The sequence below is a fragment of the Plecotus auritus genome, assembly GCF_963455305.1.
Source record: "Plecotus auritus genome assembly, chromosome: 2".
Taxonomy (NCBI): Eukaryota; Metazoa; Chordata; class Mammalia; order Chiroptera; family Vespertilionidae; genus Plecotus; species Plecotus auritus.
Window position 1 is genome coordinate 70,348,370 of NC_137771.1, and position 19,123 is coordinate 70,367,492.

Below are 19,123 nucleotides of genomic sequence, written 5' to 3' on the forward strand. Positions count from 1 at the left end.
AAGCACCATAACTTAGCCTTCATTATATTCCCGGGGACAGGAAATAGAAATGTATAAATCAAAGGCAAGCTATAAAGGAAAATCTGCCAATTTTAGTTACTGATTTCTTTTCTTTTTTTTGTTTTTTAAGAGTGTAAGTTTCGATGTCTATATGTTTGCTTTTATTATTTTTATCAATCTACTGCAAGTTTTCAATGTAAACAAAGCTCTTACTTTAAAAGAAGCTCTTTAAAAGGCAGCTTTTCAGGACAGTGGTCTAATTTGCAGTCTTCGAGGCCAACTTAATAGTGATAGCAAAAACACTTTTATAGCTGAATCCCAAATTTAGAAAATAGCCTTTACATTTTCAAGATGAAATTATCTTACTGTTAGTTTTGGAACACACCATAACTTAGACAACTGCTGAAATCATTTACTGCTGTGATTTGGAGTATGAACCTGGGAATCAAGCCCTCTTTAAATTATCCATCACACCTATTAAAATCAGCTTCCTGTTGATCCTATGTGTGTTTCATATTCAACTAAAATGCTTTCATATTTAAATATCACTGCAGCTATATATACAACAGTTTTATTGAAGCCATGAATGCTTTAATTATGACTTTTGTTTCATTTCACTGAGGAAAAAGCCAAAGCATTTTTACAACTATGTATCAATAAAATGCAAAATTAAATACCAGTCCAAAAGCTTTGTGGATCTGAGCCCTAGTTGGTTTGGCTCAGTGGATAGAGTGTTGGCCTGCAGCCTGAAGGGTCCCAGTCAAGGGTATGTACCTCGGTTGCAAGCTTGATCCTTGGCCCTGGTTGGGGCGTGTGCGGGAGGTAACCAATGTGTCTCTCTATCTCTCCCCCTCCATTCCACTCTCTAAATATCAATGGAAGAATATCCTTGGGTGAGAATTAACAACAACAACAACAAAAAGCATTACTGTTAGGATTTGTTTGGAAAAAAAAAAAAAAAAGCTTTGTTGATTTGAAATGTTTTGGAGAAATATGTGGAAATTTTAGGTATTTCCTAGGTTTTTTTTGTTTTATTTATTACTAGAGGCCTGGTGCACAGATTCATGCACATTGAAAGGAGATTAATTAGAAGAAATATTTTAGAGGCCGGGGAGGGACCGTGGGAGATTGGCTCCAGGGCATGTCTGGCCTGTCTCACCCAATCCTGATCGCTGGATCCCAGCAGCAGGCTAACCTACTGGTCGGAGTGTCTGCCCCCTGGTGGTCAGTGCGCGTCATACCAACTGGTCGAACAGTCAGACACGTAGCATATTAGGCTTTTATATATATAGATAACATATGTCACTCCTGTTTGTTTTTCCTTTTTATTGAATTTATTAGTTAACAAAATTATACAGGCTTTAATTGCACAATTCCACAACACATTATCTGTACATTGTATCGTGTGTTCACCACCCCAAGTCAAGTCTCCTTCCAATACCATTTATCCCCCTGGCATCACCACACTCTTGTCCATATCCATGAGTTTTTTCTCTTTTTGTTTTTTTCTCAATCTTTCCACCCTCCCCCCCCAACCCACCCAGCCCTTCAACTCACCCACTCCCCTGCTCTCTATCTATGAATCTGTCTCTGTTTTTGCTTGTTAGTTCATTTTGTTCATTAGTTTCCACATATGAGTGAAATCATATGGTACCTCTCTTTCTCTGACTGGTTCTTTTTTTATGGTTTCTAGGTCCTTTTGTGTGTTTACTCTTTATTGTGGTTCTCACTGAGTTCATTCATTTTCCCCTAGGTTTCTTGAGCATCCTTACAGCCATTGTTTTGAATTCTATATGTGGTAGATTGCTTGCCTCCATTTCATTTAGTTCTTTTTCTGGAGCTTTCTCATGTTCTTTCATTTGGGGCATGTTTCTTTGGCTCCCCATTTTGGGTGTCTCTCTGTATTTGTTTCTGTGTATTACATAGATCTGCTATGCCTCCCAGTCTTGGTATGGTGGCCTTTTTTAGTAGGTATTCTGTGGGACTTGGTGACACAATCTCCCTTGTCACCTGAGCTTGGTGCTTCAGGCATGTCTTTTGTTTGGCTTATGTGAGCCTTCCTGTTGTAGTTGAGTCTTGAGTGCTATTGGCCTATCTTGATGGTGTTGATTCTCAGTCTAGCTGACTATGAGGACCAATCTTGACCATAGTGTATGAGTTGCTGTCTGGGGGCTAACCCCACAAAGCACAATTCACCCCAGCTGGATCTGGTGCCTGTTGACCTCTCCCTTTGGTTGTGCCACTTATGGACTAATTTGGTCATGCTCTGATGTGGCCTGAAGCCTGTCACCTGGTGTGTTGGTTCTGGGGCCCCTTGTGAGGTACTCTAGTGCAGGTCAATATCAGGCGCTGCCTGTGACTAGCCCTGGGTTACCAGTTTAGAGCTCCAAAGCAATCCAGTTTGTGGCTGCCTCTGTGGGGCCTGGGTACATGGTAGGGGCCAAGCTGTGTTTTAAGCCTGGCTTCTACCAGCACCATGCCTGGGGGCAGGTGAGCAAAAGGCCCAAGTTACCCAACACACACCTCTGCCTCCTGGTTGCCTACCAGGCTCAGTCACTGAAAATGCCTCTGGTGGTACTCGAGTTGTGTCAGGTAGGTTCTTAGTGAATCACCAGGTAGGGGCAAGTAGGATTCATCGAGTTTCTAGGTCTGAGGCCATTCAACAAAAGCCTCAGTGTACACCAAGGCCAACCACCACCTGCCTGGGAACAGCAGAACTGTGTGGTGGGCGGGGTCTCAGGGAGTCATCAGGGTGAGGACAGCAAAATTCATCAGATGAACACAGACCAAGATATGGGTGTGTGGAGGGAGGGCTCTGCACAGGGTCGGTGGTGGCTCTGGTCAGCGTGTGAAAGAAACATGGCCCTTGCCCTAGAGCAGCCGTGGGCAAACTATAGCCCGCGGGCCGGATCCAGCCCATTCGGCTGTTCTATCTGGCCCGCGGAGCCGAAAGAGCGGAGGGTTCTCTTGCTCTCCCCTCCGCTCCTTTACTTTGAATTTATATTAGTTCACACAAACACTCCATCCATGCTTTTGTTCCGGCCCTCTGGTCCAGTTTAAGAACCCATTGTGGCCCTCGAGTCAAAAAGTTTGCCCACCCCCGCCCTAGAGTCACACAACTCCATCCTTCCCTGTTGTCTTTTCCACCCCTCGAATGTGCTCAGATCTTCTTGAGAGCTCCCCAAAGAAGTCTGTGCTGCTGCCAGGCTGGCCACAGACAGCCAGCTCCCATGCAAGGTGTGATCTCAGTCGTGTAGAGCCACAGGAAGTCAGGTGGGTGAGGCTAGTGCACTCCCCAGACTGATAGCATGGAGAACAGTGGACCCAGGAAAGACGGTGTCTGTGGATGGTGTCCAGAGGGATTTTAGTACAGCTGTCCCTTCAGCTCTCTTCCCTAAGGCACACAACCCAGTTTCCCCCTGAATGACTCCAGTCCTCTCTAATCCGCCTTCCTTCCACCAGAACCCACAGTGAGTGGCCATGAATGAATTTTTTTTACTCTGGCTCTTTAAGAGGGTTCTTGGATTTCTAGCAGACTCCTGTCTCTCCCTGGTGGTCGGAATCGCCACTGATTTTCACAGCCAAATCTTATTTGGGCTCCTCTTCCTGGTTCTGGTGCTCTGAGCTGGGGATCCCAATATGGGGTTGAGAACCCTTGTTCCTAAGGAAGAACCTTTGCAACTAAGAGATCCCCCCAGACTTTTTATCTGCCACCTGTGGGTGTGGGGACAGCCCTTTTCACATCTCGGCCCTTCCTACCAGTCTGTTCTGTAAATCCTTGGTTATAAGACTTCTCTTCCACTAGTCTTCAGTTGGTTTTTCAGGATGATTGTTCTATGATTTATTGTAATTCCGGTTCAGTCCTGGGAGGAGTTGAGTAGTTTCCATCTACTTCACTGCCCTTATCTCAGCTGAATATCATCAGTTACCTGCGTTTCTCTGTAGATAATGGTTTGCAGACAAGTAGCTCCTGATTTTTTGTTGTTGTTGTTGTTGCCCACTTAATTTTTAACCTATGACTCAGTATTGAATTCCAGGTGTGATCTCACCAGGCAGGTGCAGAATGACTGTTGTCCCTTTATCTGGGTTCATCTATCTATGTGGCCCCTAGTTAGCATTAATATAGCACATAGCTATATTTATCATAATAGCTATCACACTATTAGCTAAAAGTATATATTCATGCCAACTAAAAACCCTAGTATTTTTCACATGATCATCCATCAATATGTTCTACCATCCTGCCTGCTACCACGTTTATGGCATTTTAGGGTCTACGTGCAGGACCTTCTGTTTGTCTCATAGACTCCTCTTGGTTTTGGTTTTTGTCTTGTCTTGACAAACAATTATGGTTAACTGCAGTTGGATGAGGCAGAATGAGAGGAGCTGAGAGTTAGAATTAGACCCACTAAACTAAAGGAGGGAATGCCTAACGAGTTGTATAATCAAGACCCAAGTCCTGCCCTAACCGGTTTGGCTCAGTGGATAGAGCGTCAGCCTGTGGACTGAAGAGTCCCAGGTTCGATTCCGGTCAGGGGCATGTACCTTGATTGCAAGCACATCCCCAGTAGGGGGTGTGCAGGAGGCAGCTGATTGATGTTTCTCTCTCATGGATGTTTCTGGCTCTCTATTCCTCTCCCTTCCTCTCTGTAAAAAAATAAAAAAAATAAAAAATAAAAAAGACCCAAGTCCTAAGCGGAAGTTGAATCCATATAATATGATGTTCAGAGAGGATGTAGGGAGAAAGTGGTGCTTCAGGCCGGCAGTTAAAATCAGGTGTCATAGGTGCCCTAACAAGTGGGAGAGCAAGAAGGTATAGGGCTCAGGATCAGATGATAAGGAGTATGTTGGAGCTGACCAGCAAAAGAGAGCACACTAATTAACAGGTAGCAGAGCATCTGTAATGGAATTCTGGGGTTCAAGGCAGGATGCCGGTCTCTAGAAGGGGGACGAATGAGCCCCCCCAAAAAAAAGGCTTCCTTGGGGGTGCTACCAGTACTAGGATATCTAGAAAGAGAAACTCAGACCTAGGAAAGATGCTAAGACTTCAGATTCAAGAAAGTATAAGAGAAGCCCATGGACATAGGTTAGAACTGAACCACCAGCAAAAGATAAGCATGCCCGCTGTGTGGGTTTTTTTCTTCTTTTTTCTTGCCAAATACACTATTAGGTTCAAAATGTCCTATTATCTATCTTGCTCTGTGCCCTCTTATAGGAGGTCTGGATTTTACTAATTAACAATTTTTAAAATAAGTGATTTAAAAATATTTTTAAATGACTTAATGTTTTATGTAATGTCTCTTTCTGAACTTTACATAAACCATTTATATAAGGAACATTGAGTACTTTTAAAGAAACTGAAAAATCCACCCTGTTTTTCTGATGGCAAAAATAATAAGAATAGATTATGCCCTTAGTCATTTATTCTATTAGTATTTTGCCACGGAAACGTTAAACATGAGAGTCTCTATAGTAGAATATTGCTCTAACTGGATTTTTATTCCCAATCCTTTTTAAAGCCATTACTATTGTTTGTCAGCTTTTAAGTCCTCTAAGTTGGACATGAATTTTAGTTACATTGCAAGAGCTGGGGCGGGCGGGGGAGGGCGGGGGGAGGCGTGGGGAGGAGCGAATGCATTAAATTGCTTTTTGTTTTGAACATAGAATTGGCAGATCCCTCTAGAATTTTCGGAAGGGGTAATTTTATAAGGCAGTGCTTGCTCAAAAGAGGTTCTTCTTAGTGACTGAAACACAACTCTTAGGCTAAAGCGAATGCTCCAGGCGTGGGGGATAGGGTGTGGAACAGAGCTTACTCACCGTTTTTGGGAGGGTGTAAATTGTAGCTAGGAACAAGTAGCATAAGAACAAGTTGTCCCAGTGTTGATTGAAGAAAATCTGGTTTTCAATAGCTCAGCATGGAGTCAAAATGCAGGAGGAAATGAGATTGTTGCTTCACATCCTGCCCCAGTCGGTTATCACCAAACAGTATCTCACCTAAGGCACTTTAAAGTGCACATTATCTAATGAAACCATGTGACTTCTATATTCCCTGATCAGTCCTGCCTTCAAGGGTTTGCCCCTGAACTAAATGCTACTTAGGATATGTGTATATGAGTGTTAGAGTTAAATGCTTATTTTGGATACTTTTACCTCAGCCCTTTTTCTTTTATTTTTCTCTTCCAGTTTCTATACTCCTTTTACAAGGGAAAGTCATGATCACACTAACGGAGCTAAAATGTTTAGCAGACGCCCAATCATCTTATCACATCCTAAAACCGTGGTGGGACGTCTTCTGGTATTACATCACTCTGGTCATGCTGCTGGTGGCCGTGCTGGCGGGCGCGCTGCAGCTGACGCAGAGCCGGGTTCTGTGCTGTCTTCCGTGTAAGGTGGAATTCGACAATCACTGCACCGTGCCTTGGCACCTCTTGAGAGCCAGCGTGAATGCATCCTCCGATCTTGGGCCGCCGCTTCCGCTCCCCCTCCGAATCCAGAATGACCTCCACCGCCAGCAGTACTCCTACATCGACGCCGTCTGTTATGAGAAGCAGCTCCACTGGTTCGCAAAGTTCTTCCCCTACCTGGTGCTCTTGCACACGCTAATCTTCGCAGCCTGCAGCAACTTTTGGCTTCATTACCCCAGCACGAGTTCCAGGCTCGAGCACTTTGTGGCCATCCTGCACAAGTGCTTCGATTCTCCGTGGACCACCCGCGCCCTGTCGGAAACAGTGGCCGAGCAGTCAGTGAGGCCCCTGACGCTCTCCAAGTCCAAGGTTCTGCTTTCATCCTCAGGGTGTTCGGCTGATGTGGATGCCAATAGGCAGTCATTGCCCTACCCGCAGCCCGGCATGGAGTCAGCTGGCATAGAAAGCCCGACTTCCAGTGTCCTGGACAAGAAGGAGGGCGAGCAGGCTAAAGCCATCTTTGAAAAAGTGAAAAGGTTCCGCATGCACGTGGAGCAGAAGGATATCATTTACAGAGTGTATCTGAAGCAGATAATAGTAAAAGTCATTTTGTTTGTCTTCATCATTAGTTACGTTCCATATTTTTTAACCTACATCACTCTTGAAATTGACTGTTCAATTGACGTGCAGGCTTTCACAGGATATAAGCGTTACCAGTGCGTCTACTCCTTGGCAGAAATATTTAAGGTCCTGGCTTCCTTCTATGTCATTCTGGTTATACTTTATGGCTTCACCTCCTCCTACAGCTTGTGGTGGATGCTGAGGAGCTCCCTCAAGCAATATTCCTTTGAGGCGTTGAGAGAAAAAAGCAACTACAGCGACATACCGGATGTCAAGAATGACTTTGCCTTCATCCTCCATCTGGCTGACCAGTACGATCCTCTTTATTCCAAACGCTTCTCCATATTCCTGTCGGAGGTCAGTGAGAACAAACTGAAGCAGATCAACCTCAATAATGAATGGACGGTGGAGAAACTGAAAAGTAAGCTGGTGAAAAATGCCCAGGACAAGGTAGAACTGCATCTCTTTATGCTAAACGGTCTTCCAGACAATGTTTTTGAGCTGACTGAAATCGAAGTGCTCAGCCTAGAGCTGATTCCTGAGGTCAAGCTGCCCTCGACCATCTCCCAACTGGTCAACCTCAAGGAGCTTCATGTGTACCATTCGTCTCTGGTGGTAGACCATCCTGCCCTGGCCTTTCTAGAGGAGAATTTAAAAGTTCTCCGCCTGAAATTTACTGAAATGGGGAAAATTCCACGCTGGGTATTTCACCTGAAGAATCTCAAGGAACTTTATCTGTCGGGCTGTGTTCTCCCTGAGCAGCTGAGTACCATGCAATTGGAGGGCTTTCAGGACTTAAAAAACCTGAGGACCCTCTACTTGAAGAGCAACCTGCCCCGGATCCCACAAGTCATTACAGACCTCCTGCCTTTCCTGCAGAAACTGTCCCTCAATAATGAGGGAAGCAAACTGGTTGTGTTGAACAACCTGAAAAAAATGGTCAATCTGAAAAGCCTAGAGCTGCTCAGCTGTGACCTTGAACGCATTCCACACTCCATTTTCAGCCTGAACAATCTGCATGAGTTAGACCTAAAAGAAAACAACCTTAAAACTGTGGAGGAGATCATCAGCTTTCAGCATCTCCAGAATCTTTCTTGCTTAAAATTGTGGCACAATAACATTGCTTATATTCCTGCCCAAATTGGGGCATTATCTAATCTAGAGCAGCTGTCTTTGGACCATAATAATATTGAGAATCTACCCCTGCAGCTTTTTCTATGCACTAAACTACATTATTTGGATCTAAGCTATAACCACCTGACCTTCATTCCAGAAGAAATCCAATATTTGAGTAATTTGCAGTACTTTGCTGTGACCAACAACAATGTAAGTAAATTCATTCTTCTCTTTAGTCATTTGAGTGTCTGCTGTTGCAGTGTGTAATGTAGATAGAGAAAATGGACATTAAATCATACTAAGCATCCTCTGAGAACAGCCTGACCACCACTTACTAGACATGTGGCCATGGACAAATTACCAAAACACTGAGCAGCAGTTTTTAAGCTAACTTGCAAGTGTCAGGGAGATTTTATGAAAAATTATATAAGCACTCGGCACAGTTCCTTATATGTAGTAGTTGCTCAACATGTTTTCTTTATTCTCTTTTCCTATATTTTACATAAACATCACAGTTGAAGTATGTTAAACTAATTAGGTATGACAGAACTTACTTTTCATTTTGGAAAGGTCTTAACTACTTAGAAAGTTTCATAAAACTTTTCAGCTTTCCATATCTGTCATAGGAGCAGAAATTTTTGGTAAATATACTGTGATCATGAGTTATTCGTAAATCTTTTTTTGTGATGCGGTAAGACAGATTTGAAATCTACGTGCATGTCTAGAAAGGCAATGCGAAATGAAAGGCCTGGTTCCATAATGCAACACTAGGGCTTCTTGGAAGCTTTTTCCAGCATCCATGCTTTACAAATGAACCATAATTTGCAACAGTAAAGCCAAGTTAAGGAAAACTTAACATCTCTGAAACAAGAAAAAACAAAATAAATGACTAGTTTCCTAGGTTAAAATGTGAAGGAGGAGGAAAAAGAAAAAAAAAATTCATGCTAGCCAAAAGCGGCAAGGGAGTGATGGTAATGTCCAAAAGGGGGAGGGCAGGGAAACCTGGAACTCAGGTCTGCCAAGAGAGGAAAGTGGTCTTCCTCTAGTTGGAAATTGGAGCTATTTTCTTCTATCCCACTCACAAATGTGTTATCTCGTAGAACTTTTATCATTCATATTTCATGCTAAATATAGCTGTGAGCATGGTGTTGGCTAATAAACATATTAATCACCTGGTATTATATTTGAAGACCATGGATTGTTAGAGGAATATCAGAAAGTCAGGGAGTGAGGGCAAAATTCATGGCACAAAATTCATTCAAATTTTAATGAGGGCTCTGATTTTTAGAACTCTTAAGACTTTGCACATATGTAAAAGGTTAGAGCCCATTCTTAGATAAGAAATCTTCAGGTCTTAAAGGATAAGGAGGTTTTAAAACTCCGTTAGGCTTCACTTAGATTAATAGTGCACTTCAGGATTACCTGAAGGGCTTGTGAAAACATAGATTCCTGGGCCCCACTCCAGGGTTCCCATTTCAGTAGGTCTGGTGTAGGATCCAAGAGTTGGCCGTTTTAAAATGTCCCAGGTGAAGCTGATACTGTTGATTTTGTGGCCATACTTTGAAGTCTATGGGTCTAGAGATTTATCATTAGTGTTGTTAAATTTTGCAGTTAACTAATATTAATATTAATATTAATATTAATAGAACAAGCAGAAGACTTCTCATCTTTCCCAAAAAGCTGTCCAAAGATTGAATGAACAATTAAGAAGGGAGAGGTGATTTTCTTATTAATAAAACTGTCTAGATATAGATTATCAGTCTCTTGGTAGGAATGTTGTTAAAGGGAATTAGAAAATCAGGTTTCATGTAGAATTTAATTTTAAGCTTCCTTCTAATCTTGATATCCTCATGATTCTATGAGGTAGACCAAAATATCTATAAAACTTAGAAAATAGCCCTAGCCGGTTTGGCTCATTGGATAGAGCAGTGGTCGGCAAACTCATTAGTCAACAGAGCCAAATATCAACAGTACAACGATTGAAATTTCTTTTGAGAGCCAAATTTTTTAAACTTAAACTTCTTCTAACACCACTTCTTCAAAATAGACTCGCCCAGGCCGTGGTATTTTGTGGAAGAGCCACACTCAAGGGGCCAAAGAGCCGCATGTGGCTCTCGAGTCACAGTTTGCCGACCACTGGGATAGAGCATTGGCCTGCAGACTAAAGGGTCCTGGGTCCTTTCTCTCCCCTCCCTTCCTCTCTAAAATCAATAAAAATATATATTTTTTAAAAATAAAATGATATATAAAATTCAATGCATAAGTATTTACATATGCATATACTTAGAAATGTGAGTTGATTCATGCATTTGGAATAGAGGTTGGTAAAGATTCCTGAGAGAAGAAGTTTTAAAGATTCTTCTAAGGCAGTGGTTCTCAACCTTTCTAATGCCACGACCCTTTAATACAGTTCCTCATGTTGTGGTGACCCCCAACCATAAAATTATTTTCGCTGCTACTTCATAACTGTAATTTTGCTACTGTTATGAATCGTAATGTAAGTATCTGTGTTTTCCAATGGTCTTAGGTTCTACACCCTTGCCCTTCCACCAGGTAGGCTCTTAGTGATTTCTGCTTCTTGGTGACACTACCCCAATTCAAAGTCCAAGTCTGAGCATTGACTGGTAGAATTATGAATGCTAGTACTTGAGCACCAAGATAAGATAGGGAATTCTCTAGATAGCAAAGCTATTGGGCAGTTCCCCAAATGATAGACATCCAACGGGAGGGCACTCCAGAGTTTCTTTCACAGGATAGTAATGGGTGTTATCACAAAAGCATTCAACATTTCTTTTTATCATGCTTTTGCAGCAGGATACTTCAGAGCTTTTAAAATATGAGTGTGCATTATGCTTCTCTAAGAGGGAGGGAGGTATGGTGTGCAATGTTTGTCAAACTTACTTGAGCATGACGCTTTTTCATAGTAACGCTGAGTTTCGTGGAACATATCCTGAGAAAGCTGGAGGCAGGAAATCTAAAAAAGATAGAGATCATGCACAAAGGATTGCAACAGACATGCCCAGATGTAATAAGAAGTGAGAACATTTATCAAAGTGGACCGAATGGAGAGTGCCTTGAGGTCTGCAAGTCAAGTTCATATTTGATTCATTGGAAAGTAGCTGTGGTGAGACTTGAGCTTGAAAGTTCTAGTTAGCTTGAACTGGTAGTTTCAAAGGTGGCTCTGATTATAGTGCATAGAAGATTAGACCCTGGCCAGAAAGCTGAGTGTCATCACAATACACCAAGGTTTGAATTCGATTCCAGGTCAGGGAACATAAAAGAATTAACCAATGAATTCATAAATAAGTGAAACAACAAATCAGTGTTTATCTCCCCCTCTCTCTCTCTCTCTCTCTCTCTCTCTCTCTCTCTCTCTCTCTCTCTCTCTCTCTCTGTCATATCAATAAATAAAACTTTTTAAAAAAAAAGAAGAGTTGGGAGAGGACAGTCAAAAAACAAAACTCCATGAAAAGGTTTAATCAGTTATGATTTACAATTAGGAATAAAGATCTAAACTAAGAAACAAAGACTCATATCTGAAAGATATGGGAGCCAAATCTACCCATAGCCTGAGCTAAGAATGGTTTTCAATTTCTTAAACGGTTGGGGGTAAAACTCAAAAGAATAATGATATTTTGTCACACATAAAAATTATATGAAATTCAAATTTCAGTGTTCATGAATAAAGTCCATTGCTCTCATTTGTGGGCCTATATTACAAAAAAAATATATGTTCAATTGTTATTATTATATTTTGACTTTCATCACTTAAATCTGTATGAATTTTTTTCTCTCTTGTTATATAAGCACCTACATAATTTTCAGTTTTGTCTCTTGGCCCACAAAACCTAAAATATTTACTATCCAGCCTCTGCTCTAGTCCACTGCCCTCCTTTTACTGATACTGAAACTGAGGCTCATAGTAATTTGAACTGAGGTCTGAAGCTACCTAGGGATGGAACCCAAGTGTTTCAACCCCTATTCTAGAGCTCTTTCTAGTGCATCTTAAATGCATCAGTCCAACTGATGTTAATGCAAAGAGTGATGTGTGTGGAAGACGGGAGAGGAAGAGGCAGCATCCATCTCTATCCCAGTGCTAAAGTTTCATTGGATGCTCATCCATAAGTAACGTGATGGAGAAGCACAAGTAAGGGGGCGAGGGGGGATTAATAGCTTCACTCAAATCTTGTAAACCTAGGTCTTCTGACTTCTACATTTCTGCATTTAAAGCATTTCTTGTATTAACTTAAAGACGTCTAGCCAAAAGGTGAACAATGTGGAAATTCCTCCTTATTTCACACATTAATGTGATAGGATGCGCAAGGTCACTTATGTGGCAGGGCTTATGTTTTTACCATCACTACTTAGAAATGGAAATCTTCAGCTTTGTTTCTTGAAATGATTAGAATTCTGAAGTAAGGTCCCAGCCTCTGGGAAACAGTGGAGTATTTCATTATCAATGTCAGCCATAGATATAAGAAGAGAATCACCCTTCTTCGGATGTCCTGGGGACATTAGTACATTTTGTTGAAAATATTTGGTTGCTAGAGAATTCTAGGATATAGAGTGATATTGTAGCCATTAGTTTTGTTGTTCATTTTATAGTTTATTATATGTATATATTATAATTTAGTCTATAAAACCTTTCTGTTTATGAACTTTATTACCTCTCTTTTTGAAAAGAAATCAGTGGTCCACCAAGGTAATTCTTTTCTTTCTGGTTCACGTATTATATAGTCTAAGAAAGAATATGCTAAATGAATTCAGTATAAATAAATGCTATACAAAATTTTTATAAATAAAATTCATTGGCCCAGTCAAAAAATGTTTGGTGTTCTTGTAAGCTTTGTGCAAACTATTTTTAAACGTGTAAGTAGATTTTTCAGGATGAGATTGCTGAGTTGAAAGAAGGTCTTGAGTCTCTAACATAGCTGCCCAGCCTCCTTTAGCAAAATTGAATCCCAGTAGATGAGTTATGGCTTGTGCTTTCACGGATGCTGATGTTGAGAAAAAGCCCGAGATGGACACTTGGCTCTGGGGAAGTGGTTCCACTAACCACAGCCCTGACTCACTGTCACGGCAGCAACACGGACATGTTGACAGCCGAGCCTAAGAGGCTCACTTCCTTTGCCTTGTGAAATCCCTCTCCTGGAAGTCGCTAAAATCACAAAGTCTGAGATTTGGAAGAAGATTGGTGAAAACCTGATAGTGCTGACAGCCCAACAGAAGGAGAGTGAGGGCCATGGCTTCAGGGTATGCACCCACTAGGCAGTTCCAATAAGCAAGGTTCTTACTGGCATCTGAAAGCGGACCGAAGAAGTGAGATGTGGGTACCCTGATGCACCTCTGGTTAGGGCTCTCTTCTTCATAACACCCATTACAGACTAATTATTTGTGTAATTGTTTAATATCTTTCTCTCCCATTAGACCACTGTTTCTCAAATGGGGACAACTTTGTCCCCCAAAAGACATTTGCCTGGAGACATTTTTGGTTGTCACAGCTGGGGAGGGGAGTGGCACCAGCATCTAGTAGGTGGAAGCCAGGAATGCTGCTAAATATCCTACAATGCTTAGGGCACCTGCCACACAAAGAATTATCCTATCCAAATGTCAACAGTGCAAGGTTAAGGAACCCTGTGTTAGACTAAGATTCTTAAAGACCCATCTGTCATGCTCAGCACTTTATCCCCAACACAAGCACAAAAGGAGGCTCTCAGCACACATTTGCAACTGGTTTGCCTAAGTCATTGCTTAGGCACCAGCAGGCACTATCCTGAGCATATTGCACAGGACTTAATGTTTCCTCTACCCATATCTCACTGACTCTACTTCCAAGCTGCCAATGTCTCTGAAGGGATGACATTTCTTCTGTCTCATCTCTCTGTCATATCTCTATGTTGAAATCTACATATGCATGGTGCTGCATTTGCATTCTTGAGGAGAGATTGAAATAAAAGGGTAGATGTTTTGTCATTGCTTATACCTAGTATTTTGGTGTACAGTGATGAGCTATATAGTGAATGCTGGTTTTAGCGACGGTGGTCATTAGGTTTATTATCAAGACTCTTCACTACTGAGTATATGTGTGGGGGATGAAAGGGAGGTGCCAATATAATGAGCATTTATGAATATAGTATGGCAGTTCTTTAGTTTATATAGAACATGTTTATCCTTTTGCAGATCTCCTCCAGACTGCTCCTATCCTCCTTGTTTCTAACACAGCCACTTCCCAAACCAAGAGCCCATGTGGAGTGTTGTAGAGTGAGGAGGTGTGTGCAGCCCAGCTCTGCTTGGCCCAAACTCACCCTCAGTGGCAGGGTGAGAGTTGAAGGCACTGTGCATGTTCAACTCTCCTGTGGACCTCTTTCCCCAACAAGCCCTATCTCTTATACATACAGTGTCTCTTGTAGAAATTCACATGCAACCTACCCACCAGATAGGGGAGCGGTTCAGTTGAGTAGCTACAGGAGTTCACTTAATTGCAGGCTATTTACCATATTTTAAATTATTTCTCTGTGTTACATCATTTAATCAAACCAGCCAGAAAACAAGAAGAAGGGTAAATAAATACTCATGTGTATGTAGAGGGCAATGAAATATATTATCGTATCTTCTTGTCTGCTTCTGTCGACTTTTTTTTTTTTTTTAACAGAATAATGTTTTCAGTCTATACTGTGAAATTCTAAGGATATAGCCTCATGTCTGTTCTCAGGATGTTTTTGAGGGTGTTGCTTATTACATAAGACAGTAAATTCTTCACAAGGACTCTTGAGAGCAATTTATTTCTGACCTAGGACTCAAGAATAATTACGATTTTCCTAAGTTACTAGCTTGTTTTTTTTTTCCCTTAGGGACAATGAGTATGTAACTGATTAAGTTTTCTTTGAGAATTGCTTATTAGAATGTTTGGAGCCAAATATGTTGCCCATCCACATGTAACAAGGGTTTAAAATTTTATGGTAGCCTCAATTCTGACTCCATGTTGGGATGTCCTTGTTTTTCCTTTATATTTTCCATCTACTTCAAATTTATCATCAATGTTACATATAAACATCCAGAAATGTTTTTGAAAGGGTAGAGGTATACATAAGTAATTGTATTATAACAGGCCATCAAAAACTGGTCTTACTGGCTTCTTTCTTTCCGTTTCCAGATTGAGATGCTACCAGATGGGCTGTTTCAGTGCAAAAAGCTGCAGTGTTTACTTTTGGGGAAAAATAGCCTGATGAGTTTGTCCCCTCACGTGGGTGAGCTGTTGAACCTTACTCATCTGGAGCTCATTGGTAATTACCTGGAAACACTTCCTCCTGAACTGGAAGGGTGTCAGTCCCTAAAACGGAGCTGCCTGATTGTCGAGGAGAACTTGCTCAATACTCTTCCTCCCCCTGTCACAGAACGCTTGCAGACGTGCTTAGATAAATGTTGACCTAAAGAGAAAACTTCTAAAAGTGTGCCCCAGGGCTTTAAATGAGAACTAAAATTTCCTAACTTATAAAGATTTTTTAAATGGGTAATAATTATGACTAACTATAATCAAATGTTTTATTAAAGCGTCTCAGTGTCTAAGTAAACAGGTAAAAGGTGTTAACACTGAAATGAGTTTTGTGAATAATCAATCTTTTACTTACTGACTTGTAAGGGTGGAATGGGGAACATGAAATTATTGAATGTCCATCTTGCAGTTATTACCTTGAAGATTAGATATTCTTTCCTCTCCCTCCCGAGCCCCATTACTTATTTGCACACTTGTTTTAACTGACGTCCTGTTTGGATATTTATCAGCTAGACCATAAACTCATCAATATAAATGTCCTTGATGTACACTTAACACTGTCTTTGATTTATGTTCTTAATTATTTTTAGGCAGGGTGTCTGGTGCTTGGCAGAATTCCTTCTTGGTTTTTTACTTCCTGTCCCAGCTTAATTGAGTCTTCCTTCATTTGGTTTTCTCTTAACAATGATGAACCTGAGAATGCTTTGGGCCTCTGCATAGGACAGGAGCAGGGTACTTAGGACATGTCACCCTTGGGACATCCTGAAAATCCATGTATTCTCCAAGATTTATTCTTGTGCATCATCAAAGCTTTTTTTTTTTAATTTGCTCATGTTTATATTAAATGTAAAACATAAATATTTTTATTGCATAATCTTGGATTCAAAACCTGTGGGAATAATTTTTGTAAGGTACAGAGAACACATGCATTTCTCTAAGAATTTACTATTAACATGCCTGGGTGTTGTTGTTTTTTTTTTGTTTTGTTTTTTTGTTTTTTTTTGCCTGCTTCTGATTCTCATGTTTGTGTGCATTCTCCAAAATGTTTTTGTACTCTGCAACTAATTACTTTTGGATAACAAAAGCCTTGTGTTTCATGCCCTAAAATATGTAAGGGTTTCCTTATAAAAGGATGGCCACATCATCTACCTCTCTCTTCCCTTGTTGCTGTGCTATTATTGTACGGGTACAATTCTTAATAACTTCAGAAACTGTGATGGAGGGGAGAGGTAGAGATTTCAATCTTTAAAACTGACTTCAAAATATCTTGTAGAAATTAAGAGTTAAACCAAAACACTTTATTTTCTTCTCCATCTGCATGATCTGTAGATATGATTATAATGTAAAACACTCAGCCTCTATTCATTGTTTAAGATGAGTTCTCAAAGCTCACAAAGAAATAAACCCATTTAACTGGAATTCATCTCATGCCTCTGGTTAACTTTTCTGGAATACAATTTGCTCTTTTTTTACAAAGAGCTTTTGTGTTTGGCCTTTTACTGTGCATATTGTAAAATGAAGATCAACGGACTCATTTTGGGTAAATGTTACATCTTTAATGTGTTTTTCTCTAGGCATTATGATGCCATCTAATTTTGGGTGTGACTATGAAGTAATTGATTAACCACACCTAGACAAAACTGGAAAACACTAAGGGTAAAAAGTACCGTAAACATGGAGTTGTGATGTTTGCTGTTTTTCATGCTTTGCCCATTCCAAAAAGATGAAAGTGAGTCTTTATAACAAAATGTAGCTTCCCTCTCCTGCCACACACACCTGGACTGAATCTCAGAGAAAGAATTGTTTGCGTCAAGTGAATTTGAATAATATTAGCTATAAAAATTATAAAACACCAAAGGCTGCCTAAACCTTATGGTTTATTCTGAATAAGAAGGAATGGTGTAAAAATGTAATTCTTACCAAAACTTGCCTTTAGTCAGAACATTCAAGTTCTCAGGGACCCAGGCATAAATGATGAAACTTTCTTCTAGGACTTCAGAAAACAGATTCTGACTATGTCTAGAGTTCTTTTTGTCATTTTCCTATTTTTAATGTGAGTTGATGGTCATTTCATATTTCACAATAGAATTGTCATGTGTGTGGATCCTGTGTTAGATAGGATTATCTTAAGTTTTGGATGTGAACAAAATACATGGAGAGGTGTTTAAATGTTCTCAGAACTTAAATGTTTGGGGACAAATAATTAGCCATAATTTGTATGAAAATTTTCATCCTCTTTTCTAAAGAAGAGTTTTCAAAACAAATTTTAGATTGTTACCATTTTCCTGACAAACTAGTTCTCCCTGGCTAGTCACTGGTTGTATTCACATGCAAAAGTCATTGGCTAAATCTTCCTTATCACCTCTCTCAATTTCTGGAAGTGAGTTACTATCAGGATTAACAGTGAATATTGTAAGCTTCTTTCCAAACATAAGGGTGTAGTAACTGGTGCAAACTCTGTTCTCGATGCCATTAAAAAGTTCTCATTTCTTTTTTATTTCATCCTTACACACCAGTGTTTAGGTAGCTTTTGAAATGACGTCACACCAATGCAGTGAACTCTGAGACCACCACCTGACACACAAAAGGGGTTTAATGCCACCTGTCCTGCGTGGTTGGAACAGATCATTTTATATGTGTTCATATTCATTTAAGGGGAATTTAAATGGAGAAATGAAGTTGGTTCACTTATAATTGTGAGACTTTAGTTGGCATTTGATTTCCAAGGATATGCAGTACATTTTCCAAAAAATAAACATGGATGTTATTCAGAACAAAGTTAATGGCATTGGTTCATTTTATTTGCATGCACACACATAGATACACACAACTATATATGCAAAATGTAACATTAGTCTTGGATATGTTTAGTATTTTTTCCCAAAGTTGCAAGAGGATATTTTTTATTTCTCATAATTATGGAGTGTTTTTTCTCTTATATATTTTTAAAAAACTGATTGCTTAACCTTAGCCTGAGAACCTAAGCAGTTTTAAGCATTTCTGGTAAGATATAGTGTTCCTTTCCTAACCTACATCAGGGTACCTCTATGTGACACATAGTGTGTTTTCATTCTTCATCCTCAGTCTTAATTTCCCCCTGGATGTCACCATATTTCACTGTTACTTAACGAATGTTTGTGTGAAACAGGGTAGAGATCCTCAGAATCTCAGCACTGTGGCATACACAGCATGTGTATGCTGTGGTGAGCTGCAATGTGCTATTTGCAGACCTTTGTTTGATGGTGAAAATATTTGTTTTTGTTCTCCAAGTGCTTCATGATTCAAATTTTATATGTTTAATTAACACTGCATAATATTGATGGGTTCAGAAACTATTATAATGAACAATGCTATGGATTTATAGCTTTATTTCCTTGTATTTTCAATAAAATTCTCTTTCCATCTTTGTTCTCTTATCATTGTCCTATTTACATAAGGTATTTTGTTATCTCCCTCCACTCACTCACCTCCTTAAATTTGATCAGCACTTGTACAGTAACAATATATTTGTGCTAGGGAACTCGCAGTGATACCTGAGGAGAAGCCAGAGCCTATAATCATGCCTCGTTGAGTAGTTCTACTTTTCCAAACCCTGCAGTATTTAGAGCTAATCCAATGGTTCCCCATCTCTCCCAAAAACATGAGAATATAACTGTAAGTCCGTTTTCAGAAACTGTATATTGCATCAGAATCTGTGTTTATTTTTTCT

General features: G+C 40.3%; 1 protein-coding gene across 4 annotated transcripts in view; it reads left to right on the plus strand.

Moving 5' to 3' along the window:
* Positions 1-18,821, plus strand: part of LRRC8B (leucine rich repeat containing 8 VRAC subunit B) — a 78,906-nt gene extending 60,085 nt beyond the window's left edge. For all 4 annotated transcript variants that reach the window (XM_080657575.1, XM_080657578.1, XM_080657577.1 and 1 more), the window contains 2 exons: positions 6,184-8,351; positions 15,295-18,821. In XM_080657575.1, coding sequence (XP_080513701.1) covers positions 6,213-8,351; positions 15,295-15,567 — 2,412 coding nt within the window. In that variant the 5' untranslated portion in view covers positions 6,184-6,212 and the 3' untranslated portion in view covers positions 15,568-18,821. The remainder of the gene's footprint in view (positions 1-6,183; positions 8,352-15,294) is intronic.
* Positions 18,822-19,123: the final 302 nt, after the last annotated feature.